Below are 25,258 nucleotides of genomic sequence, written 5' to 3' on the forward strand. Positions count from 1 at the left end.
AAAGAATTATATACAACTAACTGTAACTAACTGTGAGGCAAGTTTTCAGTTCCTTTTCGTACCTGTTGCTAAATTCACCCTTAGAAGTAAAATCTACTCGAATTTTTACAGTGATCCTGACAGTGTTTTATCTTAACACGAAAATACCTCAAAAACAAATATATCATATATATATGTATATTATACTTTTTCAAATATTATTGTGTTACTTTAGACAGTAAATGATTTATACCTAATTGACCTAATAGAGTCGAATGCGATTAATATTGAGTTTGTTGATTTATGAGAAGTAGTTTAAGCTCTATATAAACATCTCGCTACTGAGGAACTTCAATCAGTCTAACTTTTTTTGTTGTGTAGCCCGTATTCACAAATCACAATTTGTCTCATAGTGCGACATCCTCTGTAAAACTACCAAAATGAAATATTAACAGGGAGGAAAAACAACATTAAATTACAACACTGATTAGAAATAAGGGTAACATAATGGAAACGCGTTTTAAAGTATTTGCACATACGAAAAAAGTCTGACAGAGTTGACCATTGTGTACTGAGTGTACTGGGGACTATTAGCTAAAGACGGGCTCAGAGTAAATAATAAAAGATTCCTCATCATTAATATTGTACTAAAGTGTAACATCAGATTTGCACGTGGACTCCTCCTGATGTACCTGATCACCACCACCAGACGTCTCGTGAACCTTCAATTCGAGTTCAACGGAAGGAGATCCACAGAGCACAATGGGGGTTGGGCGACGGGAAGAGTGCGGCGTGAAAAACGGCAGAAATTACCGCAAAAGCACAACTGGATCCAGCATTCGACGCGTGACCCGTTAAAAACCAAGCGTGAGGAAAAAATTGGACTGTATTAATCCGGTAACGTTGTGAGTAATTCGCTGTAGATAAGTGCGCACCCCCCTCGTGCCTCCGATGGTATGCTCCGGCATTGTGACGTTTTAAACGGTGCTCGGGCTCCAGCCAGAGAAAAAGAGCCGTTGTTGTGAAGAGGAAGAAAGGCTCAACTCTTCCGTGGGACCCGACACCGACCTACCGCCGCCGTTACTCCCCGGTTTCCGCGGGTCTTCTCCCCCCTCCAGTTCTGTGTGTTCAGCCCATCTCGTCTCAGCGAACATGGCTTGCGGAGCGACGCTAAAGCGGTCGATGGAGTTTGAGGCCCTCCTCAGTCCCCAGTCTCCCAAGCGGAGAAGGTGCAATCCACTACCGGGGACTTCTGGCACTCCGTCCCCGCAAAGATGCAACCTCCGTACCCCGGCGGACAGCCCCACGCACCCCATGTCCCCCACGGCCATGGGAGGCGAGCACCGGCTCACCCCAGGTATGGATGTGACCCACGTTTGACGTCTTTTTCCCCCCTCTGGGTGGGTGTCATGGGGGGAGGGGGTTTGGGTGGAGTGGAATGGAGAGCTAGCTAGCTTGTGGAGATAATCAGAATGGGGGTTGGAGGCTAACCTTTAGCCAGGGCTAAGCTAACGTCGTCGCAAAGTTACCGACACGGATGATTTGGGAGTAAGCACAATAAATCTGTTGGTCACACGGACGAACGGCAACAGCCTCGTCTGGGTTCGGTCGGTGGCATCATGGCATCTCGTCGCATCGGTGGCATTGTTGACCGAGTTAGCTCACTTAGGCTAACGCTGATTTGTTTACGAAGATATTCACGTATATTCAAATATTAGTTCTAGCTAGCTTAGCCTAATGCTAGCCCTGTCTTTGGGTGATGGATTGTAGCTACACGGCTGCTAATATCTGCAGCTATGGTGTTGGCTCTCACCGATGCATAAAGCTACATGGCTGCTGTTGTCATTTCTGTACAATCTGCAGCTATTGTCCGAGCCACCACTGCTATTGCACATGTGGACATGATCTATTAAACATGCATTTGAGGACTGGTTCGGATCGGACAAAAGATCCAGCTCATGCCTTAACACCTGGGTGACAGCCTGGAGACCCAGTTGGCGCTTCCTGACGAGACAAACGGCCTCACAGCAGCGGGCTGCTAATGAGGAGCTGACTGGCGAATGTCCCCTTTGCTTTAGTGCGTCAATTGTCTCGCATTCGGTGTGGTGGGTTCCCCATTATGCACCATAACCACGTCTTCTTCTCCTGCTCAGTCCTGGAAGTCATTGTTCACACTGCCATTGACTCGCTGCTCCGCTGTGAGCGCTGGACGGTGTGGATGGCGCCGGAGAAGACTCGAGATAATTACCTACATGTCTCCACTCCCATGCTGTAGCTTATCGTGCATTCTAATTGGAGATCTGGGCAGCTTGACGGCAGTAATCCTGATGCTTTCTGAATTCAAATATCTCATACAACGCTGGACGTCCTTGCATTTATTCAGTCACTTCATTGCTGTCAAACGTGGGGATTAAGAGATGTGGATCGCTCTACTAAGGCCTGTATTTGTCCTACATTGACATTTGCTGGACCCAGTAGAAATGAATTGCTTGTAGCAGAGCATACCATAAACAAGCAGGGTGGCTTTCAGTGCCGGTTTGTCCTCCATCTTGCCACAGACTAATGGCATTTCTTCAGAAATGCACAGATGCTTTCGTCATAACCTGCTTTAATTGCATGGAACTGCTTGGAGAGGAAGTTTTTGGATTTAAGTTTGTCTTTCAACATCATGGATGATCAACAGGGTGCGGCAAATGATAAGCCATCACTGTGTGCCTAATGGGCAGTATCTCCCTTTTAATTCTGTGTTCCCTTGCTTAGCTGTGGAGGAGGTAGAATAAGTTGTTACCAAAAAAATGAAAGTGAAATTTAACACAGAGTCAAATCAATGAAGAGAAACTTTACCGGAGTGCACACAGCCTCAATTTGCACAGTGTGCTTACTGCTATTTATACAGTCTGACTTGTACAGTCTACAGAGAGGTTGTTCATCGTGTAGCTATGCTGTATAATAGCTCACAAGATAAATCTTCGGCGTCAGTATATTTCAGGTTGTCTGCACTGACATTGCCTATCTAGCAAAGACCTTTTGTATAGAATCCAAAGAGCCTCTAGATTGTTTCATTTCTCGCAGACCTTGACAGCCGAGCTGAATTACAGCACAGCAGCTGCATGGGTGAAGTTATGTCGATTTGTCTGCGGCAGACATGATGTCCAGATATCAGGTATAATGCTCACCTTCATCCAGAAAAAGGGCCCCTCGTGAGCCTGCCTTTCTGTTCTGGTTTGCCTAGTGAAAGCAGTTTTGTATTTAGCAAAAGGTCAGCTGTCATCCCTCCCACTCATCCCTACCCACATGCTTTCCAGCTAGTCAGGTTTGCTTGTGGCGAGCAGGGCTGTGTGCAGGCGAGACTCTGGGATATGCCAAGGTAAGTAGTAGGTAATTATTTCATAGTGCAGATAGGATCACCTACTCTGTTCTCCTCTGCCTCATTCTTGTGCTGCCAGTCTGGGCTCGTGCTGTGGTAAAATTCCCCCAGATGACAGATGAGCCAATTTATTTTTCCCTCTGCCAAAATGAAACCTAAAAGGCTGCGTTGTCTGAGTTCCGTCTGGTTTACAGCCTGGACAGGGCTAAACATGGCCTGATCTGTGGTCAGGAAGCTCTTGTTGATAAGGAATAACAATTGTTTTAGTACAAAATGAAAAAGCAATGCACTACTTATACGAATCAGGAAATACAGAGTAATAGCTGTGGCCTGGTACATTTCACAAGATATTTATACATATTGTACTCTTTCACAGAGATGATTAATCAGCAGAATTTGCTTCTTTTCAAGCTACTGATACCCTTTAACACCTAGGAACAAAGGAACCTGAAGTTATTTTGTAATCTGCATATTCAGTTTCCAAAATGTATCTGCTCACGTGCAATATCACAGCTGAGCTCACTGCAGTGGAATCTGAGTCAAGGACAGTTTGAAAAACACGAGGACAAAATCATTACACAAACGTGTCATGTCGTAGTTTTGTTCAAACTGAGAATTGTCGTGGATCACCCAAGACTCGTGTTAGTACCAAGTCTGAACCGACACAGGGGCTAGTTTATTTGCTCAGGATCGATAATGACGCAGAGTCATGTGATTCACAAAACTTCCTCAGGTTGTTCAATCCCAGAAGGTTATCTCCACTATATGTTCTACTCCCCTGGACATGATGTAGTATTTTTTATATTTTGTCTAACATTCCACAAAACCCAAAATAGCCAAACACTCCTGAGTTGACTTAGTTTTTGTGCGATTTCCCATATCTGCTGTTTTAAATCTAACGGCAGTCAATCCTTAACTGTTCACAGCAGAGCGGCAACTTGAACTGTCCCACAATGCATCACACCCCACTTCCTGGCAGTTTGGACATTCGAAACCCACCTCCCCACATAATCCTGCATCATAGGGTGAAATTAAATGAGTCAGCTTTGTTTTCTCTCCAGCAGCATGTCCAATCTAGCTGGCCAATCTCCCGTCGTATTCACTGTTTGGCCTGTGCCTAAGCCTTTTAGCCAAGGCTTTCTCCGCTGTGTTGTCCTGGCTCCCGGAAGTCTCTGTGATTGATTACTTGCCCCAATTGTGGCAGGGTCATTGTTGCCAAGCAACGCCCACATTTGAGCTACTAGTAGTTGGCAGAAACTGGAAGTGACGGGCGGTGGGAGAGGGTTTTCTCTCGTCAGCCAGAGGAACCCTGGAGAACTGATAATCCCCTTGTCGGTAATCAATGGCTGACTGTTTTAAAAAAAACTCCTTAAATCAGACATCTAAATGTACCACATTCACTTTTAATAAACAGTCATTTATTTGTCATACGTGAGATAAATACTCAAACAATTGGACGCATTCATACGTGACTATTCTCACGGGTTAAACATTTGTTTGAACTAAGTAACTGAAATCTGAAATGGTTTTACTTGCTTTAAAAAAATGTCCTTTCTTGAAATGAAATATTACCCTCCACCATAATTTAAAAGTTATAGGGGCCCTCTTTTTAACACTTAGGTTAAAAACACAATTCAATCATCTCCTTACACCAGAAAAGATATTTGGTAAATATTTGCATAATGAAAGAGTACTGTACAATGCATCGTAGGGATAGAAATGTTATTATGATGGTTGTACGTTCTTGTCTGATGCAACCACATCTTGAATACTAAGGCATTCCATAGGTTTGGCACGAAATGAGACCATCAGTCAGAGAACCTTTCCAGACACTGTGTGTTTAGGACTGAGCAACGTTTGTGAAAACAGCAACATTATCAGATGCCTGTCACAGCCCATGGGAGTCTCATCGCCTGTTTAGACAGCTGTCCGTGTTGTTTGAATGAAACTTTATACAAGAAGCGACTGGCAGCTAAAAGCCCCACAGCACCAGACCAGACATTGGACACTTTGCTACAGTAAACGTTGACTTTTATAGCTCTAAACTGTCAATGAGCAGGGAGATTCTATTCAACGTTTCAGATGTGTATAAAACTTATTTCATATTAGTAGTAGAGCTGTGCAATGATTATCTCACCCGGGGGAATGTGAGATCCGAGGTTAAGGTGGATTCACAAGCTCAGTGTGAAGTGATGTACTTAGAGCTGTGCGCGTGTGATTGGATCACTTGTTAATGCCTGGTATGGACAAAGCCTGAGACCTTAATGGTAGCTAAACAGTCGGTTGGGTTAAGGCCTTGTATTGTTGCTGTTAACAGGTTTCAGAGGCCACAGGAGGAAGGATCTCAGTCCACATATAACATGTTATAACTACATAGAACGTGTTTTTAATATGGTGATAGCAAGAATTTAATTTTTAAGCCAGGAAAACAGAGCTACTTATTTTCCAGAGAAATTGCATAAAATTGTTTTGTGGAGAAGATTCGGCTTCCTTCACTGTCCAACCTAGGACAGTCACATCAGCAGGCTGAAGTGGTGACAGGACTTCATGCTTTTTCCACACCCAAGATAAACGGGTCAGTTTCTAGATAGATGTGCGACATGTATAGCTACCCCCCCCCCCCCCCCCCGTGAGATTTAGTCCCTCTATAACATTTGGTTATCAGCTCTGTTTGAGGTCAGCAGGTTTTGCACTTGTTTTTCCCAGGAATTATTTTGAACTTCCCCCTTTCTATAATCAGATATGTGTGGTGTAGGCTGTGCTCCACATTCGACCCGTTTTGAGGTTTCATCTTAATGAGGAAAGGAACTGTGCTTTGCAGAGCTGTAGCTAACAATCCTTTTCATTATTGATTAATTTGCCCATTATTTTTTGGGGGATTAATCAAATACAAGTTGCATTATTCTAGATTACAAGGTGAGGTTACACGTCCAACTCTTTATAAAACTGACATCACCCCCCCCCCCCCCCCCCCCCCACTAGTGTTTCCCACAGTCTGTCCAAACATGTAGGTGCTGTGTACGTCAGTGGTCAAAGTGAATATAATAAATAAATATGTAGGTGTAGGTAATAAAAAATATGTCCAGTTTGATATTTAGCTGCTTGAATCTACCCTTTTCTCACTTCTTGCTTTTCTTCGCCTCTCTTCCCCTCTCATCTTGAGCTGTAGCTGCACTTGCTCTCCATGGCAGAGTGTTACCATGTGACTTCAAATTCCTGTATCCCTTGTTTCAAATTAAAAGCACCAATTGACTTCATGACACTGCAGTGGCACGTATATCGAAGCTTAAACCTGAGCCCTTGTCACTAGTTGTAGCTTTGGCACGAGGCCGATTGCAGGATAACCTTGATAAGAGAAATGAAAGTGAAGCAGTCGCAAGATCATGAAGTGTGTCTCATGTCAGCTTTTGTGTTTGCTACAGAACAGCTGTAGTCGGTATGATAATTTCAGACCAACTTCCTGTCATGAATGTTTTTGTTTTGGAATCCATTTTAGGTGACAGAACAGAGGAAGTGAGCATGGCTGCAGTTTATTTTTCAACCATAGCTGATCTGAACATGACTGGATGACTACATCCTCCAGTAATAGTTCTTATTTATCCTGGAATGCGTATTGTATGTATTAATGTGGATGGGATGGGTGTATTTTTAAAGCGACTCACTTTAAATACTTAACTATTGGAAGTACTGGTAGTTTCATTCTTGTAATGAAACACTGTTTGAATGCAGAGCAATATCCTGGGTGCATTGTAATAGTTTGGGTTTCACAAAATTGTTGCTTCCAAGTTAGTACATGTCACATTGTGATTGCCTTAAAGTGGGAGCCTAATGGGAAATTCTGACTAGTCAAACACATATGTGAGTGAGCACATGTTCTTTGTTCAGTTATTTTTTCTGATTTTGGTCTGAACCTTGTTTCTTTTGCTCCCCACAGAGCAGATCTTCCAGAACCTCCGACAGGAGTACAGTCGGATCCAGAGGCGGCGACAGCTGGAGGGGGCCTTCAACCAGACCGAGGCCTGTAGCTCCAGTGACGCCCCCAGCCCCAGCTCATCCCTCAATGCTCCCAGCTCCCCACCAGGTAGAACAATTTACCACTGTGCACAACTCCAGGAACCATGTCAATGGTCTTTGTAATATGTACTGGAGCTAATTTAAGATCTTCTGACAGTGGATGTTTTGAGCCAATAAACATTTTAATGAGTTAAAAAATCTGATCAAATCATTCTAGAGCCAATTAAGTATGCTGGTAATCACCTGCCCCACCATTACAAACATGTTCTATAAGGGGAGTTACTGATGGAACCAGGGCTGGTTGTGCAGTTTTCAAATTCCCTTCTGTGCTGATGTATGAAGAATGACAAAACAAAGTGGTGACATGCATCGATTGAGGTTTTGCGAGAGATGGAGGTGATAAAATAAAAACTGATTTTATTTTGTCCAAGTCTACGACATGATGTCAGGGTTTCACCACCGTAAGTACTGAGCACAAGTCTCCATCACTTTTCTGTGACAACTCAGCTGAATGAATTAAAACACTTACAGGGTTCTCCAACTATAGAGATGATACTGTATTCACCTTAATATACAACAATAATTTAGTTTCTGAAACATTTGTATATAAAGTGGTATTGTCTTACTCTATCCCTAGACAGTTACTAATGAACTATTCTCATTAAACGTGGTGTTTTTGAAGGGGGTCCCAGTGTGACAGTGGTCTTTTACAAAGTGTTGCATTATGGGTTGTTTGTAGCCTTAAAGCTGCTCGACTCGTAAGCGTTTCCATGTCTGTTTATAGCGATGCTTTCAGAGAGGAGCTGGCTTGACAAGAGACAAGCCCCCATATAATCTGTGATGTGCCTCAGAGGAAATGAATTTGTGATGAGCGAGTTATTGCCGTCTTCAATGTCTCTACTGCAGAAATAAAATCTATCACAGACGCATTGCAAAGGTGTGAAATAGTTTCCATCCACTGGGATATTATAAAGATGGAAGATTTGACTATTTTCTGTGGATCAAGATTTCATAAGAGTATTCTAAATGACAAGAGTAGATTCATAAAAACAAATGACAGTTTCAAATTCAAAGAGCAAAAAATGAATTATTATCTTAAAAAAAAACAATGACACTAATTAATCGATCCTCTGTATAGTGAAAAACGTGTTGATGTCTGTATAGTGAGAACCCTCTTAAGATAAGATCAGTTACTACAATGACATAGATCTGTAGAACACTACAACATTACTGATCGTGCATATTGACAAACAAGCTGCTTCACTTTTTTTTACTGCTCTTCTTTGGAAACACTGTTCTGCAGTAACAGTGAATCAGTTTGATGTATTCAGCACAACATGGCGGTCAAGGTGTGAGTTGTAATTCAAGCCTGAGGCCTTCAGGCTCCTGAGCTCCTTTCAGCTCAGTCTGCAGAACGGACTCGTAGATCACACTGACTGGACGGTTAAGAACTCGGCCTCTTTCTGTCTCGGAGAACTCGCTCTGCCATCCTCGCCTGTGATTTACAAACATTTTAGTCTAACCGGCTCATAGCAGACCTTAAAGGCCACTGGGTAATGAATCGCCTCGCTGAAGCTGGCTCCAGTTCTTCTGTGATGGAGACACAGATGAGACTCTGCGTCTCCGTCACAAAGGGACAAAATGACTGCTGCGTGACCCTGTTGGTCCCTGCAGGGGCGAGGGACGAGCGAGCAAGGCTGTTAATATGCACCTGGCCGAGCACCTATTTTTGGAAGAGGACGAGTCTGTCACCTCATTATTCAGCGTTTTTATAGCTGATCCAATTGTTTTTTTTTTAATTAAATTTTCTTTTGTGTGTTTCATAGGTGCCTCGAGGAAGGACCAGCCCTCGTTCACACTGAAGCAGGTGAGCTACCTGTGCGAGCGCCTGCTCAAAGACCACGAGGAGAAGATACGGGAGGAGTACGAACAGATCCTTAACACAAAACTTGCAGGTAAACATTTTTGAATAAAAACTATATAACACCACAGCACGATAATATCAAGACTCATCTTTTCTCCTTCTGACAGTGAAGATCCGTTTCTGTGATCTTTTCCCATCATGTGTGATAACATCTGTTACTCCAAGTTTATATGAGTTTATAAATGCAACGGCTGTAAATGAGCAAGGAATGAATCATGGCAGCAAGAGGGAACAAGCTCCACTAAATAATAACTGAGGCAAAGATGCAATCACTTCAACTATGTCCTCATTAAGACAGTTATATAATTTAAATTATAGATAACGTTTCTCTGTTGTAAGTCTTCTGTGTTTGCATTAGTTTGATGTTTTTCTTACCTATAAAATCACTTTTCTTTAATGTTCTCTGTACAGTGTATAGATGTCAGTGATGCTTGTCATTTAACTGCGTTTCAGTTTATTTTATCAGACAACAGTAGCTGGTTAATAGATTTTATGAGCCATGATTTCTCCACATTAATAAGAACTTCTATATATTGCTTGCCTAGTTGTCGGATAGCACAGGAGAGGTAACCACAGGAAGCAGGAGACTGAAGTTGAACGAGCTGAGACTCCAGAGCCTTCCCAGATGTTTGCTGTGATGTGCAGATTAGTTAATTTCAGAGTGAGAGGATGAATGAAAGAAAAGATTGAACCGTTTTCCTGCTGTTCGGGTTTTTGGGTGTAAACTTATCAGTAGAAAACTCACGGCCTCACCTCCATCTTCTTCTCTCCCCAGAACAATATGAATCTTTTGTGAAATTCACACAAGACCAGATCATGCGAAGATACGGAGCCCGGCCTGCTAGTTGTAAGTATCTGGAACCATAGATGTTCTCTCCGTGAACACATTCCTGTTTGATGAGAATGTAAAATGAACGATCTGATCAAACATGATGAACAACAATGATTTCATTTGTTTCAGACGTCTCCTGAACTCGCGTGGATTAAGATCCCAGCTTCCTCTCACAAGATGGCTGCTCTTCCACTGCCCCCTCCCTCCACTCGATTTTCATTTTATCCCCCTATTTTTTCCCCCTCCTCCATCTCAAACTGTTCGGGTGCCATGGTTTATCCAATTTTTTTAATCCAAAAGTTGATTTCTTAACTTCAAAACTATTGCTGCTGGCCAAAAGTTAGAATCTGAGAGGTGAACTGTGTGTGAAGCCCGCCCCTCTTTTTTTTTTATTTGCCCTTTTTCTTGTTAATATGCTATATTTCTTGAAATCCTGATGAAAGCAGATCTGTGTCAAATCTCCTGCCAGCGCTGTAGAAAAGAAGCTTATTGGCTCGTATGATCATTCTGTATAACCTTCCAGCAGCTGTATTTAATGTCTCCAGCTTCCCACGTCGACCCACATCTCTCACCCCCACCCAACCTCCCCCTCCTTCCCTCCTCACAACCCTTTACTCGAATGTGGATTTTTCTCCCTTTTGAAATAAATAAAAGTTCTGTGATTAAACTCTGGTGTCTGGGATGTTGATGTCTCACCACGACTGCATCACATGGTCTTTAATCAGCAGAGGAGTTGGCTCAGGGGAAATGGTACTGGAGTTCATATTTACTGTTTTCTGATCACTTCTATCAATCCATTATCTATACCTCTTATCCAGGGAAGGTCTCTTGGAGCTGGGTTCAATTTAAATGGTCATTCAACTATATTAATGTGACAAGTCTCGGTTTGCTTTATTGTTATACTTTGAGTACATTCTAGAGCCTGTACTTAATTATTGTCCTTGAGTGAGAAGGTTGAACAAATACATATATTTTAACTTGAGTAATTTTCATACATGTACTTCTACTCGAGTAAAGAATGTGAGTACATGTTGCCAAGTTTAGTTTAAATGGTCATAAATTGAAAATCCACTGAATCCCTGTAAAATGAGCCGCTGGGACTCAGAAGCCCCAAAATGGATGATTATAACCTTGACTTATCATTATGTTAATCATTAGCAGCATTCAAATTTCACAGCGTGGATTTGCATGTGTACATGGTCGGAAATGTTTGTGAAGCAGATACTTGTCATGGTACAGTGGCCTGTACGGGGCTCGAACCTGTGACCTTGGCCCGTGCTCTCACCAACTGAGGGAACTGGAAATTAACTTCACATTTATAGTGTAGAAAATCTCTGTTCATACACCCATCAATAACCTATTCAGTTGATATAAACAGTTGTATTCATCAACCTGCCATGTCAACAGTTAACGCTGGTCCATTCATCCTAACTGTGGCCTCAAGCGCCCCCTAGTGGTACATGTAAGGCAATGCAGCATATAATACTAAAGTGAGGATTCAGCCCCCTGTGCACTTTGCTCAACTGAAACTGTTTGAATATAATAATTCAAAAAGAAAAGATAAGATATTGCTGTTTTATTTGGGTGTGAAAGTGGGTGTGGCCACAGTGAGGAGAAGGAGCTGCCCTCATAGATATCTATGGCTGCCCTTGCCCAATGAGGATCCGCTGTGACGTCACGAGGGCTCAGGTGTGGCACGCTGGGAGGAAACAGGTAGAAGACGTATGCGTGTTGTTGGAGTCGCTGCAGCCCAGTTCACACACTGACCTTATTCACAGAAACAGATCCTGGAGCAGCTGAGAGGAAGAGACGAGCAGCTGAGGTTTGTTTGGTCTGAGGAAGGAAACGTGCAGCAGGAACAAAACCAATGGAGGAACTATAATTATCTACAAGCGCCTCTTTCCTCCTCGTCGTCTTTCTGTCGCTCTCCCGGTGGACGGAGGGAGAAGACCCAGCGGGTTGTCTGGGAACAGGACCGTGGAGGAATGAAAACATAGATTCTGAACAGAGTCTGTATGAGCACGTGCACACTGCGTTAGTTTAAAGGAATCTGCTTGTTTGTTTGTTTGTTTGTTTGTTTGTTTATTTGGGATCAAGCGGAGTGTCCTGCTCTCTTCCTGCTGTCGACGGTTCAGGTGAGTCAATGAAAATGTTTAAGTTGCATTAACTTTTTTAACTGTGATGAATTTAATGCAGTTATTTGAAGTATGAGACTCTTTGAAGCAGCTGAATGAGCAACGCCCCGTAAACAGGAAACACTAATTATCAGGCTGCTGCTGTAACTGCGATGAGAAGTCGGTGAAGGAAAGTAACTAAGTAGAGTACCTCCACTCGAGTACTTTATTACAATAAGTACTGCGTTGATGATGACACTTACTACTTTCTCTAATTTTTGATGGAATATATTACACGTTGGTTCCTTTGAAGATTCAGATATATATTATTATATATTAGATACTTTATTGATCCTGAGGGACATTTAGGCCTCCAGTAAAACACACAACAGCCAAACAGAAGAGTATAACAATAATAAAAGGTCAAAATTAGTCAAGAATAAGTTCACTGCAGTCAGATGAAAGTCTGGACACCAGAAGTACATACTTGTCACTGTAAAGAAGTATTTGCTAATGGAGATACTGACAGTACATTTATTTGAAGTACAAGGGGAGTGAAAGACACGAGTAACAGAGGCTGAGTACCGAAGCCAAATATAAATATAGATTTAAAGATGAATGAAGTAATAAAAAGTTTAGCATTTTACTTTATTGCCTACGTTTTCACCCCTGTTTGTTTGATTGGACAATTTAGCCAAGACATCCTAATGTTGCTGTTCGACAGAACTTCATACGTCATTGAATGAATTCATCAAATCTTGTGGTATTTATTAGTTTTTGACTCTGGGAAAGTGGGAAAAAGTCTTGTGTGTATTAATATACTAATAGGATATAAACCCTTCTGAGTTTGGTATGTCATGTTTTATCTGTAAATGATTAGTTGCCAACTAGTAGATCAAATGTAGTGAAGTAAAATGAACAATGTGATTTTCTGAATCGTCTGAAACGGACTAAAATGGGATGTGAAAGCACTAAAAAGATACACAAAGTGACGTATCTATTAACACACAGAGAGAGACCACAACATGTTTTGTTTCCCTTCAGTCTGTGTCAGGGTTCTATGTAACAGGGGGTGAAAGTCTACATGTGTCCAGGGACCCATATTTGACTGGAGGTTATAAATAGCTGCTATTTATTGACATTTGAACGTTAAAGTTATGTGTTTGGTATCATTTATTACACTGAACAAATCATGTTGCTGTTTATGATGTACTGTTCATTATTTAGCATCTATACACATTGATAAAACATGGTCCCTGTGTTGTGTCTTCATTCTAAACCCTTTAGTCCCCCCCCCCCCCCCCCCTGCTGGTGGAGACAGGGCATCACCTCGAGGTCTCATATCACCCGCTGGGCTCTTGAAGGACTGCGGCAGCGATGGGCGACATTGACGTGGAGGAGATGGAGCCGTTACCTGTGGACCGAGACGGGAGGCCCCTGAGGATCGAGGGGGACCAGCCCGACGGCCTCAGGAAGCCGGGCTGCTGCGAGAAGTTCCAGCACTCCGTCTCCAAGTGGATGCTCCCGGAGGACCTGCGCAGCAAGTACCTGGAACGTACCAACTGCTGCCCGCCCCCCATCTTCATCATCCTCATCAGTATCGGAGAGGTAGCCCTGACACACGTGTTGTTGTTGTGAGTGCTGGGACAGTGGGTATGGATTCTGTGCTCTCATTACACAACATGCAGCCTACATTCAGCTTATATGCTGCAGCAATGTTGATTGCTCTATAGATTTGCTTTGATTGCTATAGTAGTGCAGATGTGGAGGGGACGCTGTGGAAGCAGGGGTCGAATATCTGCAGATCCTAATGTTTCAGGGAGAGATTGGTCTCATCTGACGGTTTATAGATACAGTTTGTGGAAAAATAAGAAGTTTTCACAACGAGCAAGCTGGAAAACTTCAGACAAGAAGGTCACATTTTCTCCCTTGTCTGTTTGTTGGTCGGTTTTATTCCTTTGTCAGCAGGATTACGCAAAATCTACCAAACGGAATTCCATGATAAAACTGTGGTGTTTTCAGAAATGTTTCCAGAACGCAAGAGGCAAATTTCAGGAATTCCTCCCTTGAGTCTTAAATCTCGGTGTCCTTCAAAGCTGCCATCTTCGTTGGCCTCTTCTGTGCGTCTGACACGTAAAAACATCATCAACTCATCGCTTACTGGGAATTATCCAGACATTTTCCAGCTCTAGTCTCACTTGGTAGTAGAGGAGTGGGACATGGACGTTTTTCAACATTTTCACCAAGTTATTAGGGAGTAATTCATGTATCTTGATAAAATAATCGGGCAATTTGCAAATAAAGATGCAGATCTAGTGGGTGCAAATTTCTTTCTCCGCTGTACACTATCAATAAGAAACTTGTCACAAGCACCAGTGTGCAGCTGGGATCATGTGGATTCAGTAGAGAATCATTTGTTTCTATGTATATTCCCTTATGACTGACTTCTTGTGTTTCCAGAACTGTCACACAGGGCCTTGTTTTTGACGTTTGCTCTAATTTGACGGAGAATTTCATGATCGGCCTCTTTTATTGGCTCAGCCATGAGGCCTGATTGAATTTAAAGGGACTGAGTCGTTTCTGTCTGTGTCGTCTGTCTCCTCCTCTGACCGGCCTGATTCATCGTGTGTAGTAAACAGTCGGTGCGATGTCAATGAAAGAAGCAGTTTTTCGTGAGTCTTCAGTTTGAATCGGGTCCAGTTGATCCTCGGAGGTGGGATTCAGAGACGCTCTCCCTCAGCGTGTAAACAGAAAAGCAGCGTTTCTTATTCAGGTGAATAAACACATCTGGTGGAATGTGGAGGATCAGCGGGGGGGGATTTGTTTAAATAGGAAAATGGTGGCTGCTGTAACTGTGGGATAAAGGAGCCGTGGGTGACCCCCTGTGTTCCATTTGTTATGACTTAAAGCTGATCCCAGCAGGAATGTGGTCCAGATTCACTGTGGGTTAAACAAGCTGAGGGAAGTTTGGTCTGATTCTAGAGGCCTCGGCACAGGAGATGCTCACTTTACTGAACTTGACATAATGTGATTTATTTTGTCTTTGGACTTTCTTCTTTGTGTTGGTTGTTGTTGAAGAACTGAAATCAACACTTTTTGACTTATTGACATCATCATACAGGAGATGGTTCTTAACACATTATAATGTTAAAATAAGCCAATATATTTATGAATATAGTTAGAATATAAGTGTAACTCCACCTTTCCCAAAATGGAGTAATATCAACATCCTGCAGAGAAATGTTACCTCTAAATAAATTAAGTTTCTTTACGTCAGAGTGTTTTGTGACTATTTAACCCTTTGATACACAACCTGGGTCCCTTTCAGTTCATAATTATTTATGTTTTTGACGTTTGTCACCCGTCTTTCCTCTTTATATTATTCCCTTTAATGGATGACTGAATTAAATACGAACGTGCAAAAAGTCAGATTTTCAATTGGGTCCCATGTTAATGTCGGATTCAGGAGCTTCGCACAGTAACTCTTCATCATGTGAATGAACAGCTCGCTCTCTGCAGCTCACAGATGTCCAGTGTCACTGAATGTTTGTGATAACTCGGCTATTCGCTGGGATTCAGCTCTTTATTTACCCAGAGGACGATTGACTGAGCTCCTGTGTTCTCAGCGTTTCCCTTCTTTCATATTTACACAAACCAAAGCATTGGGATCCCACTGGGGATTCACTGGGGTCACCTCAGTGGGGGACTCGTCTCAAAGCAAACCTACAACATCTGTACACGACTAATTCCCTCCTCTCTTTATTTTCCCAGCTGTTTGGGATCCAGTCTCTCCTTTACATCTTTTCAAGCTTCTAACGTGTCTTTTTTTCTGATCCTGCCATTCAAGCCTTGTTTCTGTGTCCACTCTCTCGTTTGCCAGTTGGCCGTGTTTATCTACTACGCCGCGTGGAAACCTCAGAAGCAGTGGGTGACCCTGGACGAAGGCATCTGGACCAGCCCCCTGACCTACAAGCCCAAGAAAAGAGAGGAAGCGTGGCGATTCATCTCCTACATGTTTGTCCACGCAGGGTGAGGCCGAGCTGGGCGTTCAGACTCCGTCATGATGATGAAAGTTGACCCGGTGTAAAGAAGTGGTTAGAAGCGTCACCACCCTGCAGTAAACACCAGTCGGGTGGAGCTCATAGTCTTTGTAGGGTTTTCTGTTTAAAGCCGTCAGAGGTGTCGAATCCTTTTCTGTGGTTATTTCTCAGACTGTAAATACTGAACTGAACCTCCGGGCTTATCCTGTGTTTGGTACACGTGGTTGTTATTTTGACACATCCTCTCTTGCGGCATCACTTCATGTCGTGTTTTTTAACCGTGGCAGCTTAAGGCATCTGAGTCATAGGATATCGAGCGCTACTGACTTTAAAATAAGTTTTTCTAAACCCACTTTTAAAGTTCTAGAGTTATAAACCGAATCGCTGACACATCTGTAAAACAGCTAAAGTTATGCGGCAAGAAAAACAGTCTCGGAAAAACCCAGAATCCCCTCAGGAATAGATCCGACCCAGGAATAGAAGAGGAAAACCAAAAGTCCTGACTGCTCAGAAGCACACAGGAAATCTTGATTAGCAAAGAGGAACAGTGGTCACCGCCCCTCGCCAGCAATCACTCAAACACACCAAACAGGATATTTAAGTCTGGTGGTGTTCTGTGTTTGTTTTACTGTAAACTGGAAAATGCCAAGAATATAAGGCCCAGTAAAAAGTCCAATTCAGCAGCTTCTTCAGTGACATGATCCTTTAACGCTCTGCACAGAAAGAGTCAGAAAACGTTCAGCTTTCAAACTGTGTTTAATTTGTACTGGTGTGAAGACTCAGTCCCACTCAAACCAGAACTCATCAGAAGTAGCACCGCCAAGGCTGGAGCACCAAGTAGGGGGGTGGGGGGATGGGGTTAAACAGTGTTAATGCATCGGAACATGTGGTGTTTCCATTGGATTTGTTTAAGGTAGTAAAACTATAGAGAAACAACAATCTAACTTTTAAAAACCTACATTTTTTTTAAGTTCTAGAGCCACACAGATTTACCAGTTGGCCGATTAAAACTCAGTCAGTATGAGACTTTCACAGAAACATCAGAATAAATATTAGAGATCATCTTATTTTAAATTCTATATTTGGTTGTATTTTTGTTTATATCTCTTTACAATAAAGACAGCCTCAATTAAATGTCTTTGTCTCAAAAGTTTGATTATGATATCTCAGGAATCATTGATATCCTTTCACCAGTCCATAACTTGGTATTGGGACTTTCCATATGAGTTGGGCTCTGAAAATGACCTGTTGGATTTAATAATCAGCCGTTATATGTACTATTCCAAAGCTCTTTGTGTTCATGTGCGTTGGTGTAACCTGTGTCCTCTCTGCCTCTCCAGTGTGGAGCACATTCTGGGGAACCTGCTGATGCAGCTGCTGCTGGGAATCCCACTGGAACTGGTCCACAAGGGGTTTGAAGTGGGGATGGTTTACCTGGCTGGAGTCCTGGCTGGTGAGACATGTTACACTGGACGTCCTTTCTGTCGGTGAACGCTGTGAAACCAGATGTTTGATGTTAACTCGTCTCTAAGTGTTTTTTCCGGTTTGTGTTGAAGCGAGTCCCGACTTCAGAGATGGTAAAAAGTTAAAAGCTGATTATGGTGTGTTTGTCCTCAGGCTCTTTGGCCAGCTCCATCTTTGATCCTCACAGTGCGCTGGTGGGGGCCTCGGGGGGAGTCTACGCACTAATAGGAGGTTACTTCATGAATGCAGTGGTGGTGAGTTTACACACGTTCATGGGAGTGTGAGCAGGTCCACACTGCATCGTACCATGATAGATATGGAATAATAACTTTGATTGTGTTGTTATTACTGCAGTAGAACTAAACCATTTATAATAATCATTATTTGCAACTTTAGCTATCACATGGTACTAAATGTGTAAAATACCACTTCACTCCCATTTTCAGAATAAAAGTCAAACTAATGGTTCAATTTAATCCATGTGTTAAGGTTGCACACGTTCAGTCCCTTAATAATTGTGTAATGGAACAAACCTCTGTTGTGTCTTCAGGCTGAATTTCTGTTTTAGTTTTTTGATAAGGTCAGATGTGAGCAGTGCTGTTTACCGCCGGTGACTGTTTCAATTCACAGAATTTCCGAGAGATGATTCCTCTCATGGGGGTGGTTCGGATCCTCGTCATAGTGATCATCGGTAGGTTCTCCTGTGGGACCTGTTTTACAACCAATTTTATTATTATTATTATTATTTTCTCACATCTGTGACGATTCCTCAAAATAGAAATGATTTGACTCCATTTTCTTTTCTTTTCCAGTCGGCACAGATTTCGGTTTCGCCTTCTACAGAAGATTTGCGGGCGATGAGGATGGAATGAAGGTAAGATCATAACACTAATTAGATAAAGATAAAGATAAAGTAGCTTTATTGTCAATTCCTTAACATGTTCAGAACATACAAGGAATCGATACGACGTTTCCCACTCTCCCACAGTAAAACATACAAAGTGCACAGGCACAACAGATAACACAAGACATTTCCTAATACTAAGTAAACATACAGAATTTTTAGTACAGCAGCAAAAGGTTCTCTAAACGTTTAAACGTAGTGATAAAGTGCAAACTTAATTTAACTTAAATTAATCATTCATACAGGACTTTCTAAAAAATGCTCAATGATACATCGCTTAAAAATCAGAAAGCAAATAACTACTAATATAAAATACACATCATTAATCACACATTAAAAACAAAAGACACCTTTCAGACACATGATAGACGAGTGAATCCAGTGAACTTCCCCCCCACCCTGACGGTGTGTAGGGTGGCGACTTGATTTGCTTGTGGCTCCAGACCAGATCAGCAGTTCATGCTGGGACTTGATTCATCATGCAGATACTTGACATACCTGCGAGTACGAGCACGACTGATAGATACTGTACATCCACCCAATACTTTTAGAATGCGTAAATGTTGAACCCCCCCCACTACAGTAACAAACTCTTTCATTTTGACAAACACTTTATTGTCTTTCCCACCGACTCCCCCTCCCGTCTTATCTCCTTCCACTTCCACACTGCTGCTTATTTGCTTTGGCAGTTGAGCCGGTCCTGCAGGTTTCCCGGGAGGTCGGGTGACAGTGGTCGGGGGGGGGGTCTGTGATAGAAGCTTTAAATCTGAAGAGCTGACTGCTCTCTGCCCTCAGGTGTCCTTCGTGGCTCATTTCGGTGGAATCGTGGCGGGGATGACCATCGGCTACGTCTTCTTCAGCGCTTACAACAAGAAGCTGCTCAAGGACCCTCGCTTCTGGCTGTGCATCGTGGTCTACGTGGTCTTCGTCATCTTTGCCGTGCTCTTCAACATCTTCCTCTCAACAGCGTAGTAGCTTTTTAAAAACACTAAACGTCTTATTGTCAGACTGAGGAAGCTGTAAAATCTGTTTTTTTACCAATGTACTGTCGTGTTTCAGAGCAAAGTTGCTTCTCAGAGATTTTGTATATGTAAAGTTGTTTTAGTTTTTTAATCGAATTCATTTTGTGAGTTCAAATGAAAGGGTGCCCCCTACGGGTCTGGTGCTGCATTGCAACATGCATCTTTTATTTTAGACAAAGGTGATAATGAAATGGGCATTTTTAGAGGGAATGAATTTTATCTGATGTCTCTTTTTACAAATATGTTACTTTTTCTATTTAGGTTTTAGATTTCAGACCTTTTCATTGATAGCAATGATCTCACTATTCATTATAATTTAAAGGAAATAACAGCCAGACTTTTGTGGAATAATAATTAGCTGTTAATAATTTTTCCTCGTTGCCTCTTAGGGACTGTGTTGGTCCCTTGATGTATGACAGCACTAACGAGAAGAGAGAGTTTACACAGATTGTCTCAGGAACAAAGGAAGGAATATCTCAATTGTTGGTATTTCCCTTTTCTTATGTAAGTGAAACAACTGATTTACCATCAGGCCTTGGCTCAGTGCCACAGTTTAGGCTGAGTCACATCCTGTATACGTGTGGAGTTGATTAATCTAATTTTTTTTATCTTAAACAAACATCCAGCTCTCGTTTAACTTGTCAGGATTAGATTTAAATTATTAGGACGTTTTCTATTCCCTGAATCTATTGATTCAAACTTTAATATTACGGGTCCTATAGATTTTTATATCTGTTGTGAACACAATTCATGATAAAGACTGTTTTATGTTTGATACAGCAGGGACTCTGTGTATATATGGAAACAACTGCTTTTGCTGTTTTCACTGAAGTATCAGTGTCATTCAGTCCATTCAGTTCATTTTCAAATATCACAAACTTGTTTGTCCTGACCCTGAAACACTGAGAAATGTTTTATGTACATTCAAGAAATGTGACGTCTGGATGTAACTTTTTGGTTCTTTGGTTAAATACATGTTGCTAAAGTGATCGTTGCTTCAGTGTTTTTGCTTTTCATCATATTATTTATGTGTAATTTCTTACTGGGAGTTAAGGATTTTGCTTTAAATTCTGGAAGAACAACACTATGTAACTTTAACTGAGCAACAGCGCCCTCTGCAGCAAATGGTCATTAATTCAGTTGCCCATCAATTTGTTACATGACCTCACTGATCTGAAACACAGCTGAACGGTGGATATTACCCATGATCCCCAGCTTCCTGAACAAGGAGAGCTGCGGCTGTAACAAATTCACCAAACTCTGTTTAGAATTCTTCATATTTAAAATTTCCCGCCTGAACATTTGAGATAAAATCTGTTTATCAGTTCTAAGTCTTTTCAACTGATCTACAGTTCAGCTTTACTACATATGATGGCCTCAAATGTCTATAAATGTGTTTTCAAGGTATTTATCATCTTCTCTTGATATTTTATATTTTATTTGAAAACGAATGTTCCACTCTGCTCAGTTGATGAGCAGTAGACCAGTACATTCAACTCGTTTCAGATATTGAGGCTAAAGGACAAGTGAAAACAGATTTTTGTGATCGGAGGGGAACAAACAGGAAGTAGGACTGGTATTTTAATGTCACCTCAGTTTGACCCTCTGTCCCCCCAATATGTCTGTGCTGGACTGGTTGGAATCAATGCTGCTCTGCTGGGAACTCCCCTCATCAACACTTCTGTGTAGCTGGACGCCAACATTAATTTAATAAGCATTTTTGTGTTCCGCGTGTTGACCTATTTAATCTGACGGACCCAAGGTATCAAGCACATTTATCAGATTATCGCCGTTTAATGGTGTTTGTAATCAGACTGTGTGAAGATGGCAACCAGCAGTTAGCCAGCGCGCTAATCCATCGTGATAGATTTCTTGTAAATGAGATAAAATAATGTGTCAAGAGCACAAGGACTTAATTACATCCAGAGAGGAGCAGCAGAGTATGAAATCGGACGTGATAACTCATTGATCACTTCACTACAGTAGAAAAACATTGATCGTACAAGGCCCCAGCGGATATCTGAGCTGTATCGACGTTGTGGGGATTCCGACAGCAGTATCTATACATCGTGTTCTTTGTTTGAACATATGGAGGAAAACACACTCAAATAACTGAGTGTTAATATATTCAAAACATAGAGTCTAGCCTTCTAAATGCATTTATCTGGAAGGGGTCTCGTTATTAAAAGAAAAACTTAACGAAGAAACAAAACAATCCACCGAAAAGAAAATGCTCAGTCGTCACCCAATGTGCTGCTGCATGTTTGAAACTTTTAGAAAACAGTCCAAATGATGCAGGTATATTAGGACAGACAGAACAAACAGTCCCGACCTGTTACGATTGAGGTCAGTACTGGTCCCCCCCCTCCCCATCGCTGTGAGGCCATGATCTAAATGCATCAGGAGTTGCCGGTATCGACCTCCTCTGGTCACAGTAGAGTGCTGGTGGGCAGCCTTCCCTGCCAACAACTGCCCAGTCGCTGCCACTTTGTTTCTGGCAACGCGGCGGCAGCGGCGGGTCACTGAGGTTTTTGGTGATGTGCACTGGCTCATGTGGAGGGCGCTAACGATTTTTAAAACTTTTTGGTGACCGCGTCAGGGCTGCATGACCCGAGGAGATTTGAGTCACCACCGGCAGTCTGTCCATGCCGCTGCAAGGTAAATGGAAACGACGCAGAACTCTGGTTTATATAATGTCCCGGCCGAGGGGAATACTTTAATGTGACAGAACTGGACAACAGATGAGACTAGGACGCTCAACAGCGGATGCACAAGTCCTCTTTCTCTTTATTTATCTTTTTGCAAACATGTGACTTTTTACTGCTTTGTGCCTTTTTTCTGCTCAAGTTTCCTGCTTGTTATTGTTTTTTATTTTTCTCCAGTTCTGAGGTACTGTAATTTTTTTCTAAGTTACTTTTTCTTTGGGTTTTTGGTTCTTTTATACAAAATGGTCTCTTCTCGAATGTGCTTATTTAATCTGAAATGTCTTTGCTGTTCTTCCCGTTACTGAATATCTATTCGATGCATGTAATGGATTCATCAATCAATGAATTTCAATCCGTTTCAGCAGATTTTCTTCTTTAATTATTTCCGTCTCTTTCTGTCAGTCACAATGGCAGAGTGAAGATGGGGGACTGGAACTTCCTTGGGGGCATTTTGGAGGAGGTGCACATCCACTCCACCATGGTCGGAAAGATCTGGCTCACCATCCTCTTCATCTTTCGCATGCTGGTCCTCGGGGTGGCCGCGGAGGACGTGTGGAACGACGAGCAGGCCGACTTCATATGCAACACCGAGCAGCCCGGGTGCAGGAACGTGTGCTACGACCTCGCTTTCCCAATCTCCCTCATCCGCTACTGGGTGCTGCAGGTCATCTTTGTGTCGGCCCCCTCGCTGGTGTACATGGGCCACGCGCTCTACAGGCTCCGGGCGCTGGAGAAGGCCCGACAGAAGAAGAAGGTGCTGCTGCGGAGGGAGCTGGAGCTGGTGGATGTGGAGCTGGCAGAGGCCAGGAAGAGGATCGAGCGGGAGATGAAGCAGCTCGATCAGGGGAAGCTCAACAAAGCTCCCCTCAGTGGCTCCCTGCTGCGCACGTACGTGGCTCACGTGGTCACTCGCTCTGTGGTTGAAGTGGCCTTCATGACGGGCCAGTACCTCCTGTACGGCTTCCACCTCTACCCGCTCTTTAAATGTGAGAGGGATCCTTGTCCCAACGCTGTGGACTGTTACGTTTCCAGGCCTACAGAGAAAAGTGTCTTCATGGTGTTCATGCAGTGCATCGCTGGCATCTCCCTCTTCCTCAACATCCTGGAGATCGTGCACCTGGGCTACAAGAAGGTTAAAAAGGCCGTCCTGGACTTCTACCCTCACTTGAGAGACAACAGAGAGGAGATCGATGACTACTATGTCAACAGGTATAAAAAGGAATCCGTTGTGCAGATGGGCCCCGGTGCCGGCCGCAAGGCAACGCTCGCCTCTGCACCCAGTGACTACAACCTCCTGATGGAGAGGATGCAGGGCACCAGCATGTACCCGAACCTCATCAAACCTTCAACTTTTCTACCTCTTCAGGGCGATAAGGCCGCTCAGCAGAACTCTGATGATTACAGATGTTCTGCTCAAAGCCCCCCAGGGCACATCTGTACCTCGACTACCAATGAGTCGTGCTCTCCGTGCGGCGACTCCCTGATTAACCCAACACAGGGGGGTAAGGACTATTCACATCTGCCCCCGCAAGGCGAGGAGGAGAGCAGTGAGGGGGGAGGCCCAGACTCCCCGAAGTGCCCACAGACGGCAGCTCTCGCCGCCTCCTTGCCAACGCTGCCCGTCGGCGCGTCGAAGAAGCCGTGGAAGGCTCGCGGCTCGTTCAAGTGCTTCACCGTGCTGGAGGGTAAAGGCTCTGACACCGATTCATACGGGGGCGTCAAAGCCGGCAGCAGACATCCCTCCACAAAATCGGAGGAGAAACATCCGAGCCGGGCCTCCACCCCAGAGTCACTGGAAGACTCCAGCTCAGGATCGAGCCACAACCAGAGATCGATGGCAAGTAACACAAGCAGCAAGCGAGCTCCTGATCTGCAAATCTGAACGACTTCATGTAACTGAGGTTTGCTTGTTTCCACCATTGTCACAGATCAGTGTTATATTTAGACTTTGTCTGTGGAATCAATGGATTTCACAGAGCTGTGAACAGCTGTAGAACAGGGGAAGGTCCGGTTACATCTGCTTTTTGTTCTGTGCTTTTTGTGCTGAAGTTAGAACAATTCAATCCATTGTTTTAAAAACTAATGCATTCATTTATTTTTGAGGGACTTTATTCATGTTTTCTATATTTTTTCCAACTAATTTTGGAATAAACCAGTTTTTGATTGTCACTGACCTTCATGTATTGGTACCAAATTAGCAGGAAAAATAGATGTGATCATAAATGTTGTTTGTCTCACATATGATTAGATACAGTAGGTCGGCACTGGGCCAAATATAAACGAGTTATCATACATTTCTTCATGGTAGTCTGACATATAAACCTTGCATGATTCATCTAAACTTTTATTCTCTACCGTTGACCTCAAAACGCAATGTACTTATGGAGAACTGCGACACTGAAAAGTCACATTATTGCTGCAGTGGCATGGAAAACAACTTCTAACCCTGAATAGGCCTTTGGAAGCTGTCTGTCCAATAAATGTGCACATCTGTACCATGAAGTCCAACTAAAGAATAGAATAAACAGATATTTTGGAGTAAATATGATTTTCGTCTGAACTGTTATTGAATCTAATTTCATCTCGAGTTATGTTCGGACGATATATTAAGATGAGATTATGGGTCGACAGTGAAAAAGTAGAAATATTTGCTATATTTGCCACATTAACAACAATGTGTTCCTTGTTCTCCTGGGTGTCAAATGCTATCATGGGATTAGCGAGCATATCAATAAGCTGCACACAAATACCTCTGGTTTTCTCTGTCTTTCTGCTCAATAGATTTGAATGTCCCTGAAATAACTGAAAAGTATTTAATCTGATTAAAGTTGGTAGAAAACCAGATGTGCTCTTCCTTTGTCTCTGTATTAGCGTTGGTCTGTTTCTGATTTCA

At 42.8% G+C, this 25,258-nt stretch overlaps 3 protein-coding genes across 3 annotated transcripts; all 3 read left to right on the forward strand.

The window, feature by feature from the left end:
- The first annotated feature begins 752 nt into the window (after positions 1 to 752).
- Positions 753 to 10,783, forward strand: akirin1 (akirin 1). Its single transcript, XM_053433244.1, has 5 exons — positions 753 to 1,336; positions 7,281 to 7,427; positions 9,187 to 9,315; positions 10,060 to 10,131; positions 10,246 to 10,783. Exons 1-5 carry the CDS (start codon positions 1,132 to 1,134, stop codon positions 10,254 to 10,256), a joined length of 564 nt encoding a protein of 187 aa, XP_053289219.1. The 5' UTR covers positions 753 to 1,131; the 3' UTR covers positions 10,257 to 10,783.
- Positions 10,784 to 11,790: 1,007 nt separating this feature from the next.
- rhbdl2 (rhomboid, veinlet-like 2 (Drosophila)) lies at positions 11,791 to 20,649 on the forward strand. Its single transcript, XM_053431774.1, has 8 exons — positions 11,791 to 12,251; positions 13,552 to 13,838; positions 16,111 to 16,259; positions 17,611 to 17,723; positions 17,888 to 17,988; positions 18,365 to 18,425; positions 18,547 to 18,608; positions 19,434 to 20,649. Exons 2-8 carry the CDS (start codon positions 13,608 to 13,610, stop codon positions 19,608 to 19,610), a joined length of 894 nt encoding a protein of 297 aa, XP_053287749.1. The 5' UTR covers positions 11,791 to 12,251; positions 13,552 to 13,607; the 3' UTR covers positions 19,611 to 20,649.
- A 1,452-nt stretch (positions 20,650 to 22,101) lies between these two features.
- On the forward strand, positions 22,102 to 24,969 carry gja9a (gap junction protein alpha 9a). Its single transcript, XM_053431771.1, has one exon. It carries the CDS (start codon positions 22,787 to 22,789, stop codon positions 24,245 to 24,247), a length of 1,461 nt encoding a protein of 486 aa, XP_053287746.1. The 5' UTR covers positions 22,102 to 22,786; the 3' UTR covers positions 24,248 to 24,969.
- Positions 24,970 to 25,258: the final 289 nt, after the last annotated feature.

The sequence above is a fragment of the Pleuronectes platessa genome, chromosome 10 (assembly GCF_947347685.1).
Source record: "Pleuronectes platessa chromosome 10, fPlePla1.1, whole genome shotgun sequence".
NCBI lineage: Eukaryota > Metazoa > Chordata > Actinopteri > Pleuronectiformes > Pleuronectidae > Pleuronectes > Pleuronectes platessa.

Coding starts and splice junctions, on each gene's coding strand:
- akirin1 (XM_053433244.1), top strand. CDS start 1,132: ATGGCTTGCGGAGCGACGCTAAAGCGGTCGATGGAGTTTGAGGCCCTC. Junction 1,337..7,280: donor CGAGCACCGGCTCACCCCAG/GTATGGATGTGA, acceptor TGCTCCCCACAG/AGCAGATCTTCCAGAACCTC. Junction 9,316..10,059: donor CCTTAACACAAAACTTGCAG/GTAAACATTTTT, acceptor TTCTCTCCCCAG/AACAATATGAATCTTTTGTG.
- rhbdl2 (XM_053431774.1), top strand. CDS start 13,608: ATGGGCGACATTGACGTGGAGGAGATGGAGCCGTTACCTGTGGACCGA. Junction 16,260..17,610: donor TACATGTTTGTCCACGCAGG/GTGAGGCCGAGC, acceptor CTGCCTCTCCAG/TGTGGAGCACATTCTGGGGA. Junction 17,989..18,364: donor ACTTCATGAATGCAGTGGTG/GTGAGTTTACAC, acceptor TTCAATTCACAG/AATTTCCGAGAGATGATTCC.
- gja9a (XM_053431771.1), top strand. CDS start 22,787: ATGGGGGACTGGAACTTCCTTGGGGGCATTTTGGAGGAGGTGCACATC.